Raw genomic sequence first — 27,200 nt, 5'->3', positions numbered from 1 at the left:
ACCACTGACCTTCTGATCCGTAGTCGGACGCCTTGTCCACATGACCAAAGAGGTTAACCCTGACAACCTGACAAGACAAGGATGTCATCTGTGCCCTGCTCGACAAGTAAAGATCCATAAGTTTCTAGAAACAACAAGGCACAGCAAACAGCCCGACTGGGCCACCATACCCCTAATGGACTTGAACCTGCAACTGGCTAAGCAAGCACTTGAACCATGGGGCTACCTCGCCATCCACAGTAAGGACACATAACACAGGTGACGGTTGACTTCTTTATTGGTATAGGTAATATACACATCCCTGTATATATGAATCCCTGGTCCTGGCGCTGTGAGGAAGGTGGCATCCCTCAAAACATATTTGTAACAACTCCACATCCACTGCCTGACAAGAATAGAAAAAGCACAACGAGCAAACCTTTTACATGAATCACAGATCAAATTGTGATAAGTATACTCCTCCGCCCCCACAAAAGATGAAAGATCTATAACAGTGTAATGAGCAAGGCTATATATAGTACAGCTGTACCATCATAATTTCAGCAATTTAATTAATTCACCTGTATGACTCAAGGAACTTTGTGGCTCAACAGAAGACTGATGTATAAATACCTATGTCCAAATCTAAACAATAACATAATGTAAGCATATATTATGAGCTCAGATTTCTTCCAAACAGTAATCCAATGATGGCAATACAGTACCCCCAACCCAGCTTCATCACCAGTACAGAGATGACTCCATATGTCCATAATACTCCATGCAATTTGTCTAAGCCAAAAGACCCTTGACTTATCCAGCAGGGAAACCATAGCATCTATATTAAGTTTCAAACATGAAGAAATATGTTTAGTTTCTTCTATTGGGTTCATGGATTTGTGAAAGATTCGTAACTGAAACTATTGTCATTTTGTTTGAAATTGGGATTTTGGCAAACGTTTGAATTTCAGAGGCATCATAGCATTGTTGTAATATTGCATTTCTTCCAGCAATTTCAAATTAAGCATTCAAGGCTCTTACTCTGAGTTAGTCTTGTTATCAGTGAAATACAAGTCATCTTGATGAAGCCATCACATTATTTAGAATTACATCAAAATGAATTGTTCTTTTCCTGAGTTGTTCTGTAGAAAAGGGCCAGATATCAGCCTCCATGCAGGTCTCGATAAATCCCTGAGGTTAGACTTTTTGATTGGTTTGATGGATTTTGGGCGTGTGAAAAATCCTTGTCTGTAGGTTAATAAAACAATGCAGAGTGTTTTAAGCAATATGGACAGTGATATCAAAGCTTCCCTTGTCTTTCTTGCAGCTTAACCTATTGTGCACACAATGTTTTCATGGCAAATACATAACTTTGCACTCAGATGAAAAAAAACAACCCAGCACTTTTGACATTTATCTTTTTCCCCTTTTCATTATCATAGCATTGTCAGAATCTGTAAAGCATTTATTAAAAACATTTCCTACATTGATCACTAATATATGATACACATACAACAATTATTTGCACATGAAAAATTCAACAAAATAGAAATTTAGCACTGACAATTTCAAATAAAAACACTGCTGAAAAATTAACTGGGCTTCATGAAGCCAAACAAATAAAAATTGCATAGAGATAAAGAAAAAACAAAAGCATTTGAAAAATAATCTCTCAAAGCCCTTTTAGCAATCACAAAAATACATGTAAAGTACCAGATATTTCTATAACACATAATTAAAGCATATTTCCATACTCATACAGACAAAAAGCCATTATAAAAAATTGCAACAGTTATAACATCAGTTATTTATAACCAATACTAACAAAACATCAAATTATTGATAAGGAACTTCATTTGTTCTTTATAACCATGATGAATGCATGACTCCTGATTTGTTAGCATCAAATTAGCTTCAACATGAACAGAAAGGGCAGATAACGGTGTAAGAATCTACATCGGAACGTCACTATATGCAATAAACAAAAAGTTAACTTTTCTTATAAAACATGAAACTTGTGTGCCTGCCATAATGATTCCATGCGTTATAGCGCCTAAAACAATGCTTCTATCAACAGGAATGTAACCTTAGAAAAAAATGTGGTATGGAATACCATCTACATGGTTGAACTTTACGTAACATTTGAACCCAAAACATGCACAAAATAACAGGTGTCGGCTGATCTGACTGAAACACTGAACTCATCTGGAAAATGTCAGAACAGAAATAGGACCATGGGATGAGGGACCATACAGTGAAAGATTACATTTTCACTTATATTTTAAACCTACAGTATCTTAGGATGACAAAAATACAATTGATAAGCTATAATTCATATTTAAGGCATCAAACATTTGGACTGATTTTCTGCAAAGTTCCATTTTCAGACTAATGACTGTTTATGTAATAGTTGCAGTGTTTAGATATAATGTCTAATTTCAATTGACCCGTGAAGATTCCGGGGTAGAATAGGTCTTCAGCAACCCATACTTGCCATAAAAGGCGACTATGCTTGTCGTAAAAGGCGACTAACGGGATCGGGAGGTCAGACTCGCTGACTTGGTTGATACATGCCATCGATCCCAATTGCGTGGGTCGATGCTCACGATGTCAATCACTGGATTGTCTGGTCCAGACTCGATTATTTTACAGACCGCCGTCATATAGCTGGAATATTGCTGGAATATTGCTGAGAGCGGCGTTAAACAACAAACAAACAAAACAAATCTAATTTCAATTGAAAGTAGACATGTACGCTGAAATGCTTTGAAATATTGTTTACATCACATTACGAAATATCGAGAGAAAAATATGACATCTTTTTACAGTCCGCACACATGGCAATTTTTACGGAAGTGAGTTTACGTCCCGTAAGGTCCGTTGTCTCCTGTTGGGTCTCATCTATTGATAGCAACTACACACTCAAACATCTGGAAAGAATTCGTGCAGAACCAGGTCTGTGGACTCAACTATTGTGATATGAGATTGGCATTTTGATTAAGGATATGGCATAGTGTAAAGTCACATTATGATTAACAAGGGCTATAGCCGTTTTAAACACACAAAAATATCCAAATTTACAAACTTGAATAGACGGAAAGCAAGTGACAGATAGACAACACCTTCCTACATACCACTCTTGACTTCATGGGACTCCGACAGTGAGATCAACAGTGGCCATTGATAATCAGTACTGTCTTCCCTTTTACTGTGTCCCCACAATGATAGAAGACTGTACACCATAACACTGCATACAGTGAACCCTTGTTAGTCTAAACACTTTTACTCCTGAAAGCCAGCATTCCAAACCAATTTTGGGGAAGGTCATACATAAAGACATTTAAGAATTGACCTTCACTTTGTGTGAGTTCATTGGAGTAGGAACCTTCATAGAGTGAGGGCTAAACTGTATGAACATCGGAGCTTGGGTCGTTCATAAGCTCATGAACGTCAGTTTCGCCGTCATGTGGCCGCCTCTCTTCCAAAAGCTGCATATCGTGTAGACTCCAAATTAACAATTATTTTTTCTTCCCCATGACTTGATGATCCAGAATGTGTTCAAAGAAATTCCACTTGGCACAGTTGTGTTTCTATTAGCAATGTTTCACTCTACAACAGTGTAATACAGTTTGTACAACACAATCGGAACTGTAAATAATGTACTTCAATGGAGTTTGTGCCTCTGTCAGTCACGCCCGAAACAATGCAAAATAGTAGAATATAGTAAATATTACCATCTTGCTATCCGATACTGCTTAGTGTTGTTAATATATCAAGGTTATAGTAATAGTTACCATGACAATCACCAAAATGTCACATTACAGTGTATTGCAATGAGCTTCTCTGTGCATAATTGTTTGAACATTGTATTCATTTTACTTAGCTTCAAAATTCATTTTGCCATTCGAAGGTCAAGTATTTGAAATTTCACAATCTCCAGGCCATTATTATCACAAAGCAGAACCCTACTTCAAATCTAAGTGGACAAATAAACCATGTTTACTTATTCTTGGTCAAAATCAAATTGTGGGCAATAAACAGAACTCAGGGAGAGACAATCTGCTGTCGCTGCTGTAATAATTAGTAAAACTTTAATGTAACTTTTACAGGGAATTTATTCTCAAAACAGTAAGGATTGAGTGAGTTGGATTTAACGTAGCTTTTAAAAGTATTCCACTTATATCACGGTGTATCAGCTTAACATGGGTGGATAACCTGATGTGATGCAGGTCTGAGACATTTAACACTTCAGTGAAACCCACGAGCACGGGTATGGTGCTGACAAACCAAGAAACGTAATCGGGGCGAACTGGGATTCGAACCCACAATCATAGGTTTCTGGTGTGCCCAAGGGACGCAACTCTGCACAGCGAATCACGCCACTAAGAGGACTAGACCACCCGTGACCGCCCAAAACAATAAGGAAATAATTTCATTCACAGAATGACAGCTACGATTCTAACTCTCAAGATTACTTTGACCTTTAAAGACAATGCACGCTAAATACACAAATGTAAGTTTAGATAACCCATGCATTTTGCTCTCTCCATCATGTAATAACGCTGTACAAGTAATGCTGTACAAATAATTCATCAATACAAGTAGAAATACAATCATGCAAAATCAATTTTATCTGAATGGATTTCATAATTAAATGTTTTTTCAGTTTTAATTTCCAATGTCCAGCTATCAAACATAATCAAGGACAATTAGTCCATTGTAAGAAAAATTCTTTCCACAATATATGCATTGGTGTATTTCATCATCACTTCTTGTGGTTAACTGTATGTACCTGAAGTTGTTACAAAATCTTGATTCTCATGGATTGTCACATATATATTTCAGCATGTACCTGTAGAGGTATTTGCAATATGAATGACTGGATGGAATTGTACAATAGTCGAATAAAGCTGATCGCTGGTGGTCTGGCCCCAACAATAAATTAGCTATCTAGAGTCAAAGTTGAAGTCAGCAAACTTAAGGCCTGAGACTAGTTGCTAAATTGCAAAAACAAAATACATGAAAAATATGTAAAAAAATATCTTTAACTTACCACAAATTCATACATAAAGTAAAAATTGTTTTGCTGTTTTCCATAAAATAGGAACAATTATTTATCACAATCTGGAAACATGACAAGATTTTATTTTCTGCTTTTTAAAAACTGGCAAACTTTGTCTGCCGATTCTTTCATCCATCTTGCATTGAGTCGGATGTTCTCCACGGACTGCTGCACAGTCCTTTCTGCAGCTGGGGCGGGGTTGGCCTTGAAGAATTCCTGCAAGAATAGCACATGAAACATTAGCTGCCAAACCAAATTACAATCTGTATTTGCGTCTACATTACAATACAGCCATGCCATTCCAAAAATCAGTTTATCTCTCAGTGTCTATTTCAACTAGAGCAACATCTGATAATACTAATGGAGTAGGAACACTATAAACAAATTTATACCAGGCTCACATTAGTAGCAGACACTGTAAGGCTAAATAATGACCCCCCTTACCAGTGTTGATAAAAATATAGTCCTTGTGATTCTTTTTCTTCAACTGGCATATCATTTGCATGGATTGAGGAAGAGATTGTTTTTTCGTAATTTAGATACGAAATTCCATCTTTTAATAGATCACATCATATTAAGCATTCATCATAGAAAAATGGGCGTCACACATTGTACCCTTGTGTGTAGTCAAACCCAGACCTTTGGTGTGACAAGTGAACACTGACTGCAAGGTGTGCCATCTACACTTTATACGTGATGTAAGTAATTCATTCAGTTTGTGGGGCCTGTCAGGTAGCCTAGTGGTTAAAGCGTTTGCTGGTCACGACGAAGACCAGGGTTCGATTCCCGACATGGGTACAATGTGTGAAGCCCATTTGTGGTGTCCCACTGTGATATTGCTGGAATATTGCTAAAAGCGGCATAAAACCTCACTCACTCACTCAGTTTGTGTACCTACCTCAACTGCCTGGGCCATTTCCTCTGTAGCAAAGTTTTCTGTGGATGACTGAAACAGATAGATTGTCAGTTTCGCTAAAAGCCTTCTGTGAACAGCAACAGCACAGCTATGTCGTAGTAGGAAAGATTCATAGAAAAATTACTTAAGTGGAAAACAAAATGATCAGGCAATAATGATTATCCCACTTCAGAATTTCAGAAGGTGAAGGAGAATTCCACTTGTGCAAATTCATGGAGAGCTTCCTGCGAGGCGCTAGGAGGTTAACAGTCACATTACCATCTCATCATAATCAAGAGTCAATCCGTGAAGATCCAGGTTAGAATAGGTCTTCAGCAACCCATGGTTGCCGTAAAAGGCGATTATGCTCGCATAAAAGGTGACTAACAGGATTAGGCTCGCTGACTTGTTTGATGCATGTCATTGTATCCCCATTGCGGGGATCGATGATCATGATGTCAATCACTGGATTGTCTGGGCAGACTTGATTAATTACAGACTGCCATCATATAGCAGGAATATTGCGGAGTGAGGTGTTTAACAAAATGTGTGTAGTAGTCTTTATTCAAGTGTATTGTAGGCCATAGGCCCTTGATACAAACGGTAAGTGTACAGCGGAAGTTCGAGGATCACATTTATGTATTTAACAATGATTGTCTAAGATACATGGCTTTAACAATAAACAAAGGAAGACTTTGTACAGTTGCTCAATGGACAACAACAAACAAACAAAACAAAACCAAAACTGAGTCAGGAAAACAAGTGACTGAAAGCATGAACATCGATCCACACGATCAGGGTACAATGACACACAGTCAGTTAGGCTCACACAAGCTGTAACCATAAATTCCTAATATGGACCTCTTCTGCCTCAGGAACCCACTGGGTTGTTTTGTTTGTTGTAAACGCCGTGCTCAGCAATATTCCAGCTATAGGATGGTTTTCTGTAAATAATCAATTCTGGACCAGGCAATACAGTGATTGACATCATGAACAACTGCGATACAATGACATGCAGTCAACCACATCACCGAGTCTGGGATACGGATCCATTGAATCATCTAGCATAGGTTGCTGGGGACCTATATTCTAACCCGGAATCCATACGCATGGACATCCAATGTGAGGGGATGTTGATGAGTATCATGTATGATGCAGACATATGGTCCCATTGCTTCAAATCTCACTCACCTTCACAAGCCTGGCCAACAGGAAGCTGTGATATCTCTCATGCATTTCTTTCCAATTCTCTTTCACAAAGCTCCAAGTGAGTTCTCTCCCCTTGGCTGAGCCAGTGGCCCCAGCTAGCACAAACACTGTGTCCTGAGCACGGACTTTGTCCTGAAAACATGAATGAATATAGTGAGTGAGTATGGTTTTACACTGCTTTTAGCAATATTCAAGCAATATCACTGTGGAGGACATGTGAATAATAACAGAAATTGTTCAACAACCATCTGACACAGATTCTCTTGTATTTTCCAGTTGGCTATATATAGCATAACATTCACAGTGCCCTCTCCAATATAACAATATCCCATCTTTGATCTGTGAAAATTAATAACAAATGATTCAGATTCACCTTCAAAAAGAAAGAATATTAACATGTGAAACAGAAGTACTGTATCAGGATACGTATCACATTACAACCCCTTCGTATCATTACACCTCTAATACAGTGATTCCTCGACATAACGCTCCTCAATGTACCACTAGCCTGGATGCAGTGCAGGGTAGCCCTTGGCTCCCCAAAATCCATGGAGATTTCCCTAAAAAAGTGTGTTAATACAAAGAATGTGACCAATAAACTGATGAGATTTAATTCGACCACGTGTTATACAACAACAAAAACAATGGCTTTGAGTATTTAATTCGGTATATAATCCGGACTTGAGTAACCAGAGATCTCAAAACCCATTGAAACTTCATTGATTAAATAGCGGAATTAGGAAGGGTACAAAATAATCTTAGTTTGTTAGTCTTTACCATTTGAATCATAGGAACCACAGAGTAATTCTAAGCGACAAACGTACAGTATTAAAGACCAGTTGGAGTTTGTGAAGCGGGTGAGAGAAGGTGAAACGCCATCTTCCCGAGGCAAGGGAGTTAACTGACGATAAAAGTCCAGTTTCCACCCTTGCCGAACTAGTCCACCTTAGTTCAATCAAAATCGCGAAACAAACTAGATATCTGCTTCGAAAACAACATGGATTTTTACATGCAGATTTCGGTGGACTGAAGGATTTGCAAAGCATGTATACTGCCAACAGCGCGTCGAAGGATATTTTAAAAAGTTTTTCATGTTTTTAATTAAGGTGCTCAAATGATCTGATGCACTTCGTGAGATAAGGTCCATTTTATTACAATATAGGTCTTGATCATCGATCAGATCATCTTGACTGGGCACTGACATTTTGACTGAAGCAATTGCAAGTGATATGAGAGGTGGAATCTGATTGGTCAGTAGGAGGGAAGGGACGTACTAACCACTGGTGGCACTACGATCGAGCCTGGAAATTCCAGCCTAGTTCGGCAAGGGTAGAAACTTGACTTTTGTAGTCAGTTAACGCCCTTGCCTCAGGAAGATGGTGAACCACAAGCTAGTGTTAGCCAATCAACTGGAATTTCGGAAGGGACCTTACGTGGATGGCTTAAAGAAGAAAAAAAACCTTCAAGACCGTGCATTTTAGACGCAGGAAAGCGGGGGACTGCAGAAGAAACGGAAAATAAAGGTGCAACTGACTCTACACTAGACGTGGTTCATGCATTGGGAGATTGTGAAAATGCAAGCACAGAAACTGTCCCGAGATATCCATGGACCCAAGGACCATAAAGAGGTCAAGGTTACATAGATTCATGTCACATGCCACTGTGAAATAATTACATTCCATTCACTACCATCATAATGAATACCGTATTCAACATAATAAGCGCACAGGGCGCTATTAGAAATAGGGGGCTCTTATTAGAATATTGTTTGGTGAGTTAATAGATCAATTTCGTGGTTTATGCTGACAGCCTGATATGTTTATGTACGATGTATATTTTTCCAGATTTTAATTGCCCATAATTAAGGTTGCATATAACACACGAGTGCGTATTATACGCAAATAAATAAGTCTTGTGTACACTGATTAATCGGAAGGGGTGCTAATAGGGATTGTTCACTAGTCAATATCTTAGCAAATGTTGCCGTGGGCGCTTATTAGAGCAGGGTGCTTATTACGTCGAATACATTATCTGTACAGCGCTTTTTCCAAGAATGCAGGGTCAGGATCTTGGCCCCAATGGCAGCAGTATATGGAGGAATCACTGTTTTCATCCATGAATGCAGGCTCATTGCTATTAATATTGTTTACACTTTAGTCATGAATATATAAATATGATTCCCTGAAATATAAATATGATCTTAACACTTATTCATAGCTTCCCTACATAGAGATCTACTCACAGTCATAGCAAACTCGTGGACTCGCTTTATCAACTCCTCGTCTTTCACTGCACCAAGAGCTCGCCCAATACGACTCTTCTCCTCCTGCATGTCGGCCTTGTCGTAGAGCTGAACAGAAACACAAATAACACATCAGACACACAGTGTCAACACATATCAGACACAGGGTCAACACACATCAGACACACAGTGTCAACACACATCAGACACAGACTGTGTCAACACACATCAGACACAGACTGTGTCAACACACATCAGACACAGACTGTGTCAACACACATCACACACAGAGTCAACACACATCAGACACAGTGTCAACACACATCAGACACAGACTGTGTCAACACACATCAGACACAGACAGTGTCAACCCATATCAGACACAGGGTCAACACACATCAGACACACAGTGTCAACACACATCAGACACAGACTGTGTCAACACACATCACACACAGACAGTGTCAACACATATCAGACACAGGGTCAACACACATCAGACACAGACAGTGTCAACACACATCAGACACAGACAGAGTCAACACACATCACACACAGACAGAGTCAACACACATAGTGTCAACACACATCAGACACAGACTGTGTCAACACACATCACACACAGACAGTGTCAACACATATCAGACACAGGGTCAACACACATCAGACACACAGTGTCAACACACATCAGACACAGACTGTGTCAACACACATCAGACAGACAGAGTCAACACACATCAGACACAGTGTCAACACACATCAGACACAGACAGTGTCAACACACATCAGACACAGACTGTGTCAACACACATCAGACACAGACAGAGTCAACACACATCAGACACAGACAGAGTCAACACACATCACACAAAGACAGAGTCAACACACATCAGACACAGTGTCAACACACATCAGACACAGACAGTGTCAACACACATCAGACACAGACTGTGTCAACACACATCAGACACAGACAGAGTCAACACACATCAGACACAGACAGTCAACACACATCAGACACAGACAGTGTCAACACATATCAGACACAGGGTCAACACACATCAGACACAGTGTCAACACACATCAGACACAGACAGTGTCAACACACATCAGACAGAGACAGAGTCAACACACATCACACACAGACAGAGTCAACACACATCACACACAGTGTCAACACACATCAGACACAGACAGTGTCAACACACATCAGACACAGGGTCAACACACATCAGACACACAGTGTCAACACACATCAGACACAGACTGTGTCAACACACATCAGACACAGACAGATTCAACACACATCACACACAGACAGAGTCAACACACATCAGACACAGTGTCAACACACATCAGACACAGACAGTGTCAACACACATCAGACACAGACTGTGTCAAAACACATCAGACACAGACAGAGTCAACACACATCACACACAGACAGAGTCAACACACATCAGACACAGTGTCAACACACATCAGACAAAGACAGTGTCAACACACATCAGACACAGACTGTGTCAACACACATCAGACACAGACAGAGTCAACACACATCAGACACAGACAGTCAACACACATCAGACACAGACAGTCAACACACATCAGACACAGACAGAGTCAAAACACATCAGACACAGACAGAGTCAACACACATCAGACACAGACAGAGTCAACACACATCAGACACAGACAGAGTCAACACACATCAGACACAGACAGAGTCAACACACATCAGACACAGACAGAGTCAACACACATCAGACACAGACAGCCATAGATATGCATGTTAATCACCGGGGGGGGAGGGGGGGGGGAAGAGAGTTTAGCCCCCAAACTTAAGAAATCTTCCAAAAAGCCTTACATTCTTTTAGCCCTCAGCCCTCTTGGACAAATAAGCTACTGTAAATGTCTCTTCTTACCATCCATTCATTCATTAACCAACAACGGACAGCTAACGCTAATGATGCCGAATGTATTGGAGTAGCTTACCTCCAACATCTTGTCGAAGTCTTCACTTTTGCCTTGAGACAAGACTGTGATGAACACCTGAAGAGCAAGAAATATAACATATCTATATTATTTGAACAGGTGAGTGAACATGGTTTTTCAAATCAGTCAGTGATATTACAGCTTTATCATCCTGATCTTTAATCTTAGCGAATCGATTGTCACAATTCTATGTTAAAGCAGAGGAGCTACAATCGTCACTTTGTCAAACAGGGCCCAGGAGCTGACGAGGCTGAAGTTGGAAGCAAGAACAATGATCCAGGTCCCTTGTCACCTACACATTTAGTGGACTCTTACAACATGCATCCACTATTGGGGACTTGGAAGTTGGATAAAATACAGGGACCACTCCACCAAACACCTTCACAACTCGTTTATGTGTTATCTCAGAATCCACAGGTCTAGTCTAGTGTTAAAAGTATCTGCACGTCTAGTTGACTGGAATAGTAGCATAAAACCTGATACCCATCCAAGCTTTCCATTTTTCCCCATTATACCTCTGCACTGTTCACTCTAGCTGACATTGAACTTTAATCACAATTTTCTACTTTGGTCAAAAAGTACCGTATATGACCGCGTATAAGCCGAATTTTGAGGACCAGAAAAAAGATTCTGTAGAAAGGGGTCGGCTTATCCACGGGATACACTTTCATGATAGTATTTTTCAGATCGTGATCTGCCAGAAACATCGCCTGAATGACGGTCCGATAGATTACAACTTCCCGAAAGTTTGGAAGTTGCCACAACTAGAGCCATTATTGTTATAAATTATCAATAAAGTTATTATTATACACCAATGTTGTCATTATTAAAAAAATGTTATGCATGTTACTACTTCCGATAATAAGTTTTCAATTGAATGTTCAAAGTTTATCGTTCTTCGTCAACTCCACAATCTTTACATGTAACAATATACGTGATTCACAGCTATAATATATAATCCCCAGATAAAATCGCCAATAGCTATTACGTACGTTTTGCAAAGTTCATAAATTGATAGTGAACAAGTGTCTACCTTTATTGAAAGGGGCAAATAAACAACTGTATCGGCGAGTTATTCCGTTCGCCATTTGCAAAAACATGTGATCAGCTGTTTCCTGTGACGTCACAAACGGTGACCACTGTGATTGCTTCCTGTTGTTTAAAGCAACACGGTACACAAGGAAATCAGCATTGAAAATAACGGGCCGATTGCTATTGTCATGTTGTTTACACAAACATTTTCAAGTTGTGGGTGCTTAGCGATCGTGTTGGGAGTAGGGGCTTAATTCCTTTGTTTTCGAGAGATTAGTTTAATAAACTGGAAAAGCCTGTGAGTAAGTGATGGTCATTCAATGTGTTCATAGTATGATAGTTTATTTAATTCAATTGGATTAACATACAATAGTGGTGTAAAGGGGGTTATAAAAGTTGGTATATTTTTACTGACTGACATTTTCATCATGAGTTTTAAACGAAAACGCCATGCTTACGATGCTGAATTCAAACTGCGAGTTTTCGCTCCAGCTAATATATTTTCTCACGGGTTCAGAATTCTATATACACCGATTCACAAAATGGCGCTTGGTTGTTGATGGCAACTATAACGATCATTATGAGATTAAAAAAACCCACGAGAAACAGCTTCCCACATTATGAAAGTGGATGACTGGTTTGTTAAATCTTTATTAGAAATAATAATGACTTTTTCAATATAATTACAACGTTTTTCATCTTATATTTTTGAATATCTGCGAGTACCGGCACATGTCTTGCAGTCCGACTTCGCAGTGTTTTTTGTCTTTCAATTCCTGATTCGGCTTATCTGCGGGTCATATCATTTTCTTTCGTATTTCAATGGTCAAATTAACACCTCGGCTTATCTACGGGGTCGGCTTATCCGCGGTCATATACGGTAGCTGAAGTTCTCTTGGAAACAATGTATAGCCCATTGTGACAGAAGAGTTGTCATCGATACTCATTCACTTCCTGTTCAGCATGCTGATCTCCAATTTCATGGACCCTGAAATTGTTTGACACTTCAGCTACGTTCTTGATTTTCTCACATGCAGAAAGAGACCTTTACCCAAGCCAATCGTAACAATGTTTATAAATGATGTGAACCAATCAAACAGTCTCCAACCACAATTCCCATTCCCTAAGCAATATGTTACAGTTCAATGTCCCAACATTGCATATCCAGAGAATAAATGCTGCAATTATCCCTCCAAATTATGATCTTGTTGACATTTTAACATTTTTTTCAAACAAACCCAAAAAAACTATTCCTCCCAAAACACTCACCGGAGCCCTGAGATCAGGTGAGATGACATTATCTCCCTTGTAGTGACTCTCAAACCTCTTCCTGGCCTCTGCTACAGTCGGTTCATCACCATAGCGACCCATCTTGGTCAGGATCAGATCTCGCAACATGGCTGTCAGCTGGCCTGAGATAGGAATCAAGGAATGATATTACCAATGGTATATGGCAGTCTGTAAATAATCATGTCTGGACCAGACAATCCAGGGAATGACATGAGCATCGATCTACCCAATTGGGATATGATTACATGCATTAACCAAGTCAGCGAGCCTGACCGCCCAATCCTGCTAGTCGTCTCTCACGACAAGCATGAGTTGCTGAAGATCATTTCTAACCCGTATCTTCACAGGGTGCTGTAATAAAACAATAACTAATTCACAATGAAACCAGAAGATGGTGTTTTAAGAAGATTTCAATCACTGGCATCACATACTTTCCCCCTCCTTCTTGTCCCAGCCCACTGTCTTTGCCACCTGGGAGAAGAGGTCGCGGGCGAAGGCCTTGTAGAGGTCGTAGCAGTCCGTGTACTGGAGGAGGACGGCCATGCTGGACAGGTTAAGGGCAAGGTCATTCCACACGGTGTAGTTGTCCTCGTTAATGAATGCTTCGGCCACCTTCAACACGTCCTCTGATGCCGCCATACCAGCTCGGGCCTGATAGAATGAACACCAATAATGAAGACATACCTGAATCTACTTGTACCAATGCAGTTATCATTAAGGCCCTCTCCTCATCATTTCAGATAATATCTACTTGTAGCATTGAAGTGTTTAAAGTCGTATAGCTGTTTAAGACACGGATTGAAGAATAACATGTTTTCTTTGTTGTGCATGAAAGCTTCTTGTATTATTGGTAGAGAACCAAGCCTTCTCCAGGATTGTATTTATACTGACCAGTGCAAATAAGTCATTCTGTAGTCCGAGTCTGTCTCTGGGAGGGAGGGATCGGTCCTTGACGGCCGGGATCAACGCTGCCAGCATCTCTGTGGTGTACTGGACTCTGTAGACACCCACTGTGTTGGTGTTGACCTGTCACAAGCAGATACCACCCATATACCATCTGTATACCATCTGTGTACCATCTGTTTACCATCTATGTACCATCTATGTACCATCTGTGTACCACCCATGTACCATGTGTATCATCTGTGTTCCACCCATGTACCCTCTGTGTACCACCCATGTACCATATGTGTATCATCTGTGTACCACCCATGTACCATATGTGTTATCATCTGTGTACCACCCATGTACCATATGTGTATCATCTGTGTACCACCGAAGTACCATATGTGTATCATCTGTGTACCACCCATGTACCATATGTGTATCATCTGTGTATCTATGTACCACCCATGTACCATTTGCATAACATCTATGTACCACCTATGTACCTTCTGTGATGACAGGCATGAACCAAGTCAGGGAGCCTGACCACCCAATCTCGTTAGCTGCCTCTTACGACAAGCATAGCCTGGGTTGCTGCAGACCTGTTTCCTACCCGGATCTAAACGGGTCTGTATCATCCATGAACAACCCATGTATGTTCAATGAACAACATATTTGCCATCGGTGAACTTTACTCTTTACACATTCACTGTAGTGGTGTTCTCCAATCACAAGGAGATACCACCTACATATATCTATGTATCACCTCTGTACCATTCGTAGCATCAATGTACCACCCATATACCATCCATGTATTATCTTGATACCACTGATGTACTATTCGGTCCCACCTGTGTTCCTTGTACACACCCACTGTGTACTACTGATGTATCTCCAAAGTAGCACCATAGTACCGTCTATCAACTCACGACAAACACAATCTCATTAAAATCAGACCTCAGTTCTCGCTACCGCTGAACAAAGATCTGAGGACATCCCATTAGGGGTCACGTCAGAATGACCTTTCATCCGGCCAATCAGAGCATCGCTTACCAGATTATGAAAGTGACCGTCGGAATGCGATTTCTAATGCAGCCTCGAAAACTTTATTCCAAACGATAGTAACGGGTTTAACGACTGAATCCATACAATCTAGACCATTTATTCACTATTCCAGAATGTTCTTTTGTGCAGGTTTCAAATTTGTAATCGTGAATTTTTCAAAATATGTTTCAAAACGTAGTCGCCAATTTGAAATTAGAGCCGTAAAGCACGAGAAAGCTGCCTTCTGATTGGTTATTCCATTGATCGGTCAAAGTTCGCGCAAGGTCGGTCTGACGTGACCCGTAACGGGATGTCCTCAGATCTTTGTTTAGCGGTAGCGAAAACTAAGATCTGATTAAAATGAGATTGCGACATAGTTCACAAATTCACTGAACTTAATATACATTATTTTTTGGCTTAAAAGGCATGCTGACCTTGACCCACTCTCCAGCCTTGACATTGTCCAGTGTGACCTCTGAACTCTGTCCCTCCAGCATGATGGTCTTGACAGGGGTGGTGGGGCTGCCGGCGGTGGAGAAGCTGATGGGCACCAACCAGCTGGACTTGTCACCTGTCAACATGGAGGTCCACTCACAATAATATACACACCCAATACACAAGGGCAACGACTGACAGGAAAAACAAACATTCTAGACACCACTGGCTGACATTATCTCCACAACATCAGCCCGACCAGCAGTACAGTAACCTGGGTCCCCTCTAGTTTTTCTTTGTCTTAAATTTCATTTGGTTTCTCTGGCATTGACTTTCAATAAGGCAAGTAAACTACTGTATTATGTTGTTATTGTTTACAGATTTGTCACAAACAAATATGCGAGCATTGGTTGAAACAAAAATAGAACATTAAAAAGTAAATAGTTTCCACTTCTATCATCCCCTCCTTTAGGTGTTGGGTCATCCTATTCTGTGCATCAGATCACCATCATCTGAAGAATTATTCAACCTCATCAACATCAGATCTTTTCAGGATACCCCTCTGCATGAAGGTCTGACGACATTTCAATAGGTCGTGTCACATGAAACCTGTGCACACTTTGACCACCCAATGTAAGTGAAGGACACATGGGTTCTTTAGCCAAACAGATTTAAGATTACTAAAACTATTCAGCTTCCTTTCTTTACAACCTCCTTTGTACACTTTTACAATTTCATTCATCTACATTTGAAACAAATCATTCTAGTTTCTTTTCTTGATACAGAAATCAAATATGCCTTGTTCAATCGTACCAAAAACAGTACTTGAAATTTAGGTTTGCTCCTGAAGTATTTGAATCTGGGGACCTACTCAGTTGAAACCAAGGGCTATGACAAGGACCCCATGACTTTCATGCTTAATTTCGAACACTTGTTTACATTATTAAGTTCACCAGGCCTTCTATCGAAAAGTTGTCAGATCTTCCGCCGAGAGGTATTGTATCGGTGAATGATCCAAATGAGGTTGAACAATTTTTTGTTGTTTGGTCGTTTGGTCATGCATGTAAATCGTTCATCACATCAAGTGTAAAGTCAACCATACCTGCAGGTAATTTACCGTCAGCACAGAACTTCTCCTGGCTGATGGTGAGAATCCGCTTGTCTCCATCCTGTCTCTCACTCACCTGGAGATGACAACTCAATGATAATTATTACGAACAAACTAAATCCCCACCAAAACAAAGAATAAAGTGAGCAGGATTCCACAGTGACACATATTGTAACCACCCAATCACCATTTGAAAGATCTTGAAACAACCCAATCCCCATTTGAAAGATCTTGTAACCACCGGATCCCCATTTCAAACACTGTAACCACCGGATCCCCATTTCAAACACTGTAACCACCTGATCCCCATTTCAAACACTGTAACCACCCGATCCCAATTTCAAACACTGTAACCACCCGATCTCCATTTCAAACACTGTAACCACCCGATCCCCATTTCAAACACTGTAACCACCCGATCCCCATTTCAAACACTGTAACCACCCGATCCCCATTTCAAACACTGTAACCACCCGATCTCCATTTCAAACACTGTAACCACCTGATCCCCATTTGAAACACTGTAACCACCTAATCCCCATTTTAAACACTGTAACCACCCGATCCCCATGTCAAACACTGTAACCACCTGATCCCCATTTCAAACACTGTAACCACCCGATCCCCATTTCAAACACTGTAACCACCCCATCTCCATTTCAAACACTGTAACCACCCCATCTCCATTTCAAACACTGTAACCACCCCATCTCCATTTCAAACACTGTAACAACCCGATCCCCATTTCAAACACTGTAACCACCCATCCCAATTTCAAACACTGTAACCACCCGATCTCCATTTCAAACACTGTAAGCACCCGATCTCCATTCCAAACACTGTAACCATCCGGTCTCCATTTCAAACACTGTAACCACCCGATCTCCATTTCAAACACTGTAACCACCTGATCCCCATTTCAAACACTGTAACCACCCAATCCCCATTTCAAACACTGTAACCACCCGATCCCCATTTCAAACACTGTAACCACCCGATCCCAATTTCAAACACTGTAACAACCCGATCCCCATTTCAAACACTGTAACCACCGGATCCCCATTTCAAACACTGTAACCACCTGATCCCCATTTCAAACACTGTAACCACCTGATTCCCATTTTAAACACTGTAACCACCTGATCTAACATGGATACTTTTAATGATCGTTTGGAATGCTGTCAGACAATTAGAATTTAATTCTTTCACATTTGATTTCATTGAAATAAACCACAATCTGAAACCACAGGATCCCTATGAAAAGTTGACAAGCCGACATTGAAGCAACACAAACCTGTCTATCTGTCTGTCTAATCTCCTCAGCTCACCTTGATGACAGGGAAGCCCATCTGCTTGGTCCAGGTGTCCATCATCTTGGCCACCGGTTTGCCGCTGGCTTCACCCAGGGACACCCACAGGTCCTCAGTGACAGTGTTCTTGTACTGGTGCTGGGTCAGGTACTTGTTCATGCCCTTGCGGAAGTCCTGAGGGCAGTGAGTGTTTGTTTGTTATCACATGTTCTAACCATCTCATTTTTAACACACTATAAAAACCCTATTCCAAATGCAAACACTGTAACTACCTGATCCCCACTTCTAAGACATTGTAACGACCTGATCCACATTCTTAACACTGTAACCCAGGGGTCCGGAAAATTTAAAATCCCAATCGGACATTTGCATTTAGGCCACGCCCCCTTCAAATAGCGTATTTTAGTACGACTTTTCACACACATTACAAGTTTACGTATTCATAACATGATGAATTATTAATTGTTTCAATTTAAATTGTTTAATTCACCGGACAATTAATAACAAATAATATAATTTTAGATTTACATGGAAAACATACGTTTGTTTCTGTTATAATAACGATCTATTAACGTAGTGAACGGTCTAATTAATATTCATGAGTTATATTCATGAGTCTGCTCAAGTGTACGCGTTGTAACATTTGGATCGAGACTATTATCCCATATTTGGTTATCACATGACCTCACGGGAAAAGTTTTTTTTAAACTAAAGATTTTTTTAAAAACAAGACAGATAATTTAATCACAAATACTAAAATATCGTTGATAGCAATAGTTATTTGAATACTTTTTTCATCTGTACTTAATTATTGACCATAAAAAAATTGGATATCGATCGTCCGAGAAAGCAAAATGGCGGTCAATCAAGATTCAATATACGACTAGCTACTGAAAAAAATAAAATCTGCAAATCCTCATTGTTTGTCAACCAAGTGAAAGCCGTTAGCCACGACTTACAAAATGATCGTCCAGACTTTGAGGGTTTGGCAGATCCGCTCGACTGATCTGCATCGGTCGACTGGCTGTCGTCACGCTTGTCTGAGGTTACGTATCGTAGCATTGTGAGGATAATGAGGTACATCGATGATGCAAGGTATTAATGTACAGTTGTAAACACCTTTCACTCAAATTAACAAGATGTTCTCAGTAATTAATCCTCGATTAATCAGTGTCAACTCAGTTTATTGCCTATTACAGTGATTGACTGATTGGACTATCATGTAGGTACGATGTATTTACAGCAATCAAAACAAACAAAGCTTGTCAGTGTAGTTAATCTTCATTGTGTTGCAACTGCAGACAGAAACTGCTCAGTCCTAACTGTTGATCATGTCCGGTCAAAATTTAAGAATGTCCGGACAATACTTTTTAAAATGTCCGGTAAGCAATATTTTAAAACGGACATTTGAGATTCCCAATCGGACATGTCCGGCGCATATGACGGTTTCCGGACCCCTGCTGTAACCACTGATCCCCATTTTGAATGCAGTTTCGAAATACCTATCAAGCTACTTATCATGCCCTTGTGGAAGTCACGGGGACAGTGAGTGAGTGTTTGTTATCTTATGCCGCACTCAGCAATATTCCAGTTAAATGATGACAGTCTGTAAATATTCAAGTCTGGACCAGACAATCTATGTGATTGATATTGTGAGCAACGATCCATGCCGTCGAGGTACAATGACACACAATCAATCAAGTCACTGAGAATGACCACCCAATCCATTTTGGACCCTTAATCTCCCCAGAGATGAAGGATTTTAGGATGAGGATGAGATTTTAACAATATTCCAGCAATATCACAGCAGGGGACACCAGAAATGGCTTCACACATTGTACCAATGCGAGGAATCGAATCCGGGACTTTGTTGTGACAAGCAAACACTTTAATCACTCCTGATGGAGGAACAACATCAACGTGGCAGCATTTAATACTGTAATGCAAGTTTCATCTTCATCTGTCAACACCATTTCTGTTCACTTCTCTGAATCTGACTTCAACTGACCTCGTTCCCCAGGTAGTCGTGCAGCATCCTGATGACAGAGGCTCCCTTGCTGTAGGAGATGGCATCAAAGATCTCGTCCACCTCTGCTGGGTGGCCCACTGGGACCTTGAGTTACAACATTAACAAGAGCTACTTAAGTAACTTATACACCACTTTAGGTTCAATGCCATTGGATACCTTCAGTTCAGTGAAGAAAAAAATAATGCTGTTGAGTATTTTTCAAAGTCCCAAATAATCAAAAGGCACCAGGTCACTACTAGACTGATCTGTAGACCAAGTTTCATCCATCCTTCTGGTGCACACTGATCCACAAACCAGGGGAATAATATTGAAAAGTAATGCTATATGCATACCATCAGGTGCAGAATCATTTGTTGTATCATTGAGCAATATTCCAGCTATATAATGGCGGTCTGTACATAATCGAGTCTGGACCAGACAATCCAGTGACTGGGATACAATAACATGCATCAGCCAAGTCAGCAAGCCTGACCACCTGATCCCGTTAGTTGCCTCTTGCGACAAGCAAAATCTCCTTTTATGGCAAGCATGGGTTGCTGAAGACCAATTCTAACCCAGAACTTAACATGTGTGGCACTATCGAAATGAACTTGTTGTTCTTATTATCATTATTATCCCGTACCTCAATAGGGTGACTGGTGTGAAGGGCGTCCAGCTCCAGGGCCCGGCCCAGATCCATGTTGACAAACTGTGTCCAGATGTCATACTCAGGGAAACACTCGTCCACACACAGATACTCGATCCATGACGCAAAACCCTCATTCAGCCACAAGTTGGTCCACCATTCCTACATACATCAAAACGATATTCAAACACAAGCTAGTATCAACATATGGGTAGCTTTCTAGGCAGTATAAAGCTAAAGGATAAAAATGGGTTTTTCAGATTAAAAACGATGTTTTATTGGTCTGTTTTCAGTCGTACAATTGGGTATCTCATACCTCTAGTCGCACGTTAAAAGGAAGCTAGAAGCTGGAATGTAAACAATAAACTTGTTTCCGTCCGGTTGCGCACGCACCTCCCGATGACATGCCACAAATCTCGAAGAATAAGCCATCAAGCAGGACTGGACTGGATTACTTCCCAGTGGGGATGGCTGGGTGGGAACGTACGACTGAAAACAGACCAATAAAACATCGTTTTTAATCTGAAAAACCCATGTTTTAGTCTGTTTTCAGTCGTACAATTGGGTAGAATTCGACGGAACACTGGAAGGAGGGTCTGGAAAGTAATCCGGAAGTGACCTCTTGCACGTCGAATGTACCAAGTTCCTCACCCCCGTAGTGACAATAGAACATTCGACCAGATGCACGGACGAGACAAATTGTTTATCACGAACGCACAACATGGTTAATGCTCATCGACACACAACTAATTATCGATGCGACAGGACAACTGCACACGTCAGTTGAGGTGCGATCGAAACGTGGTCGGCTTATAATGTAGTTACAGAACGACTCGTCGTAGGCAAGGTAACTAAAACAGCATGTTTAATGCTCTTCGACACACTACTAATTATCGATGCGACAGGACAACTGCACGCGTCAGTTGAACGGCGATCGAAGTGGTCGACGTATAGTTTAGTTACAGAGCAACTCGCAGTATACAAGGTAACTAAACAGCATCTTTAATGCTCTTCGACCCACAAGTAAGTATCGATGCGACAAGGCAACTGCACACGACAGTTGAATTGCAATCGAAGTGTGGACGGCATATAATTTAGTTTCAGAACGACTCGTCGTATCCAAGGTAACTAAAACTGCATGTTTAATGCTCTTCGACCCACAAGTAAGTATCGATGCGACAGGACAACTGCACACGTCAGTTGAGGTGCGATCGAAACGTGGTCGGCTTATAATGTAGTTACAGAACGACTCGTCGTAGGCAAGGTAACTAAAACAGCATGTTTAATGCTCTTCGACACACTACTAATTATCGATGCGACAGGACAACTGCACGCGTCAGTTGAACTGCGATCGAAGCGGTCGACGTATAGTTTAGTTACAGAGCAACTCGCAGTATACAAGGTAACTAAAACAGCATCTTTAATGCTCTTCGACCCACAAGTAACTATCGAAGCGACAGGACAACTGCACACGACAGTTGAATAGCGATCGAAGTGTGGACGGTATATAAAGTGGTTCAGAACGACTCGTCGTATCCAAGGTAACGAAAAATAGCATGGTTAAGGCTCTTCGACACACAACAAATTATCGATGCGACATGACAACTGCACACGTCAGATGAATTGCGATCGAAGTGTGGTCGGCGCATAATTTAGTTACAGAGCAACTCGCAGTATACAAGGTAACTAAAACAGCATGTTTAATGCTCTTCGACCCACAAGTAACTATCGAAGCGACAGGACAACTGCACACGACAGTTGAATTGCGATCGAAGTGTGGACGGTATATAAAGTGGTTCAGAACGACTCGTCGTATCCAAGGTAACGAAAAATAGCATGGTTAATGCTCTTCGACACACAACAAATTATCGATGCGACATGACAACTGCACACGACAGATGAAATGCGATCGAAGTGTGGTCGGCGCATAATGTAGTTACAGAGCAACTCGCAGTATACAAGGTAACTAAAAAATACGAGCAGTACTTCTAGTCGGAGACAATGTCAAAGGCGACCTGATCGAGAGGCTCGTAAGTCTAACTAGACAGGTAGCGCAGAACGATATCGAGGTCCCAGGCCGGCAGGCGGAATTAATGTGACTCATCTTCAACCATGAAGGCACGTAGAATTTTCTGCAATTCCGGTAATTTAGTGAGCCTGTCGCCCGTAGGAGACGGCTCGTCTAGGTAGAAGGCGACCCTGATCGCCTGCCGACGGAGCCATTCTACGACCGTCTTCATGATCCGTGTGATGAAGTCTTCCCCCTACCGGTAGCTCGTCTAAAGGTAGTAGGCTCCGACGACGGTGACGGCGGGGAAAAGGGACCTCATTACCTCCCCCGCCGGCTCGCTGTCGACAGCATAGCAAGCGGTTGTAGCTGGAGACGAACAGCAGTGTCCATGGAACCCCAATGCCTGTCTACTACAAGAATCTTGGAGGGCGCTGGTTTCTTGAAGAGTAGCCCCCAATCCAAGTCCTTACTCATGGGTGACGAAAACGGCATGCCATAGATCGGGTAACGCGATCGAACAGGTGGTTTGCTGAAACTCTGCCCCGGCAGAGCAGAGGCAAGTTCTGGTCCATATCGTGAACCATGGCTCTGAAGACATTGGGAGGAGAAGACTGAAGAGACTGCGGCGTATCTCCAACCTTTAAGCCAGCACACGTCGGTTTGTCATCATCTTTTGATAACTCAGGCAGAAAAGTGAGATAGCCAAGCCATAGCCAGGCTGTCGTCACAATCCATCGTCAACGTCGATTGTGTAGATGTAGATGAAGGTACTGGTGTATTGGTCGATGGTCCATGGACCTCTGACGTAGTCGAATCCTTCTTGGTCGACGCCCTGGAGGTGAGTACCGCCGTCGTGATCTGGGCTATCAAAGCTGGGGCGATATGAAAGTGAGACGAGGGTGTCGATCGGTCATTATCTCTACGACGCTGTCGTCACAATCCATCGTCGACGTCGATTGTGTAGGCGTAGATGAAGGAACCGGTGTACAGGACGATGGTCCATGGACCTCCGACGTAGACGAACCCTTCTCGGTCGACGCCGTCAAGGCGAGTACCGCCGCCGTCATCTGGCCTATCAAAGCCGGGTCGATATGAAAGTGAGACGAGGGTCACGATCGATCATTATCTCTACGACGCTGATCTCCCAAAAACTCCCTTCGAAGGCGTCGCACGTCCCCGTGGGGGCGAGGGCTACGATCTCTAACTGTAGAAGTACTACGATCCCCATCGTAGTTATCGTCCGAATCGAACTCCCGACGACCTCGAAGGCGACGAACGTCCTCGTGTCGTTTACTGTCACTCGACGAGGCCCTCGACCCGTCGTCCCGTGAACGGGAATGACTTCTAGAGAGGGATCTGTGTTCACTGTCGACCCGCACAACGTTCCTATCGTCGTTGGTAGGACGAGAGACGGACCGACTGGGGACCGTAGTCCCCTCGTGGTCCTCGTCACCACCCGGTCCCGTCGTAACGGGGGTGGCTGAGTGACGCTCTCGATCAACCGATTGACGAAGATCAGTCGTGCGGGTAGTATCATCAGCAGGCGAACGGTCCTGTGTCTTGTCAAAAAACATAAGTTGACTGAGGCGAGTCTTTTTCAACTGATTTCTTGGGTGTGGCCGACGTGCCACCCCCAGGGCCAGATGTAGGGGGTGCAGAGTCCAAGGATCCACCCGATGACCTCCTCTGCCTGTAGCGCTGGTCAGTAGCCCGCTTCGCCAACGCACGAAGATACAAGTTAAAGTTGATAGAAGACAAATGCTCACATTCTTAACAACGTTTATTCCACGAACACGTTGAAAGCCCGTCCTTATTTATGCAGGAAGGACAATACTTGTGAGGATCTACTTTAGACAGTTGTCCTTGACACGAGGCACAAATGCCCGACATGTTGCCACGTGTATAATCAAGTGAAACACGTGTTGAACCCAAACAATGGATTACCAATGATTACATTCCAGGAGTCTACAGGTAAGACATAGTATTATTACTGTATTAAAACAACAACTGTAGACACACGATACGGACTAGTAGAATACAAACTAGCAGTCTATCGCGAAAGTCCTTCTCGAGCGACCAGCTCAGAGGCGCGCTGAGAGATTTGTGGCATGTCATCGGGAGGTGCGTGCGCAACCGGACGGAAACAAGTTTATTGTTTACATTCCAGCTTCTAGCTTCCTTTTAACGTGCGACTAGAGGTATGAGATACCCAATTGTACGACTGAAAACAGACTAAAACATGGTATTTGATAGAGTCATTAATTGATAAATCTGCAAATAAAACAGGTCCGGTAGGAATTTCTTTCACTGTTCAGACAAACATAGCGTTGCACTGGTCTGACAGCATTCAATGACCATACAGCGGATATTTCCGAGCCTCCTTTCAGAGTCTATTTGGATGTATTCCAAACAAAGACATTTCAATGAGCCTTCAGCTGCACGTACCATTGTGACCAGGTTGCCGAACCACTGATGTGCCAGTTCGTGTCCAACAACAAGAGCCACCCACTGCTTCACCCTGGCCGAGGTGTTGGCGGGATCTACCAGCAGCGCCGTCTCTCTGTACGTCACCAGGCCCCAGTTCTCCATGGCACCTGTAGGACACAACAAACATATAGCAATGGAGGACAACAAGGGCCACCCACTGCTTCACCCTGGCCGGGGTGTTGGTTGGATGTCTCTGTAAGTCACCAGACCCCAGTTCTCCATGGCACCTGATGGACAACACTTTATGAAGTACAAAGTCACAAACATCATTAAACTTTCATTGATAAAGAATACCCAATTTTTAATTATACACTAAAGTTAATCTGTCATGACAAATTAACTATAGTCATATGAGTGAGAGCATGGTTTTACGCCGCTTTTAGCAATATTCCAGAAATATCACGGTGGGGCACAACAGAAATGGGCTTCACACATTGTGCCCATGTTGGGAATTGAACCCAGGCCTTCAGCATGACGAGCAAACGCTTTAACCACTATGCTACCCCACCACCCCTATAGTCATATGAACAAAATCAAAGTTCTGTAACTTCTTTTGAGTAGTATAGTTTGTCAATGGCACAGATTTGTCGCCTAGCTCAGATTTCCAGGACCAAAACGATATAAGGTTGCCCTGTTTGTCAGAAGGGGAAACGTGAATGGAAATTGGGTAATTACAACTTCTAATTACCCTGGCTCATAGCTTGAATATTGCAGAGTGCGGCATTAAACAACAAACAAACAAAATCATTTTATGTCATCAACCACTGGCCATATACAGGAAGGCACGATATCGCCATCATGTTACTGCCTGCAGGACTAAACACCAATCGCTCACAGAGCCTGTTAGGAATAAAACATTCCACTGTATCTTGGCAAACCTACTTTCCCATGCAGAGAAGACTCCGTGAAATTTCAGATTTTGAAAGCAAAAATGGTGCCCTCTGTAAGATGCCATCATAATAACTAACCAATGAGTTGTCAGTATTTCACTTACCTGAAGCAAAATCTGCAATAGCTATGAGATCCATCTTTGGTAAAGGGTATGGAATGCCAAAGTAATCTTTGTAGAACGGCAGCGTTTTCACAGCAACCTGAAACACATCTTGTGTTTATTACGCATCACTTGTGCTATCATTTCATATTTGTCATATCAAGCGACCCCTGACTTACTCCAGGACAAATATGCAAGCAACATTTATATGTGGCATGTACTTAGCCTTGTATATGTATATTTCATATTTTTTACAAAAATCAAGTGTTGAAGGCACGTAAATATTATCCACTTAAGTATTTGGAACTCAGTCAGGCCCTCAGATTGTTTAGACTAAGCCATATCCCTGATGAATGAACTAAATTACATAACAATGATCACACAGAGACGACGTTTCCATTTTACATGACACTTATTACAACAGCTACGCCTAGACCAAACAGACCACTGAAGACAATCTTTAAGGATGAATATCTCGGCACAATTCATGCCATTTCAGTTTCTGGTCTATGGTCCTTACCAAGACACAATTGAAAAACAGATTTGGACATTGTCTATCTTTAATTCTTAG

The 27,200-nt window shown here is 41.7% G+C and overlaps 1 protein-coding gene across 1 annotated transcript in view; it reads right to left on the bottom strand.

Annotated features, from left to right (window-relative positions):
• Positions 1 to 259: 259 nt before the first annotated feature.
• Positions 260 to 27,200, bottom strand: part of LOC124151563 (puromycin-sensitive aminopeptidase-like) — a 34,744-nt gene continuing 7,803 nt past the window's right edge. Inside the window, exons 7-21 of the mRNA XM_046524086.2 lie at positions 26,633 to 26,729; positions 25,597 to 25,745; positions 21,138 to 21,302; positions 20,495 to 20,599; positions 18,505 to 18,660; positions 17,171 to 17,252; positions 16,068 to 16,204; positions 14,596 to 14,730; positions 14,136 to 14,355; positions 13,684 to 13,826; positions 11,383 to 11,439; positions 9,388 to 9,495; positions 7,128 to 7,277; positions 5,940 to 5,987; positions 260 to 5,257 (exon numbers count right to left, since the gene is read on the bottom strand). Coding sequence (XP_046380042.2) covers positions 5,123 to 5,257; positions 5,940 to 5,987; positions 7,128 to 7,277; positions 9,388 to 9,495; positions 11,383 to 11,439; positions 13,684 to 13,826; positions 14,136 to 14,355; positions 14,596 to 14,730; positions 16,068 to 16,204; positions 17,171 to 17,252; positions 18,505 to 18,660; positions 20,495 to 20,599; positions 21,138 to 21,302; positions 25,597 to 25,745; positions 26,633 to 26,729 — 1,887 coding nt within the window. The 3' untranslated portion in view covers positions 260 to 5,122. The remainder of the gene's footprint in view (positions 5,258 to 5,939; positions 5,988 to 7,127; positions 7,278 to 9,387; positions 9,496 to 11,382; positions 11,440 to 13,683; positions 13,827 to 14,135; positions 14,356 to 14,595; positions 14,731 to 16,067; positions 16,205 to 17,170; positions 17,253 to 18,504; positions 18,661 to 20,494; positions 20,600 to 21,137; positions 21,303 to 25,596; positions 25,746 to 26,632; positions 26,730 to 27,200) is intronic.

The sequence above is a fragment of the Haliotis rufescens genome, unplaced genomic scaffold (assembly GCF_023055435.1).
Source record: "Haliotis rufescens isolate VD_foot unplaced genomic scaffold, xgHalRufe1.0.p SCAF_4, whole genome shotgun sequence".
Taxonomy (NCBI): Eukaryota; Metazoa; Mollusca; class Gastropoda; order Lepetellida; family Haliotidae; genus Haliotis; species Haliotis rufescens.
Note: the sequence above shows the minus strand (reverse complement) of the source record. Positions and strands in the feature narration are given on the sequence as shown.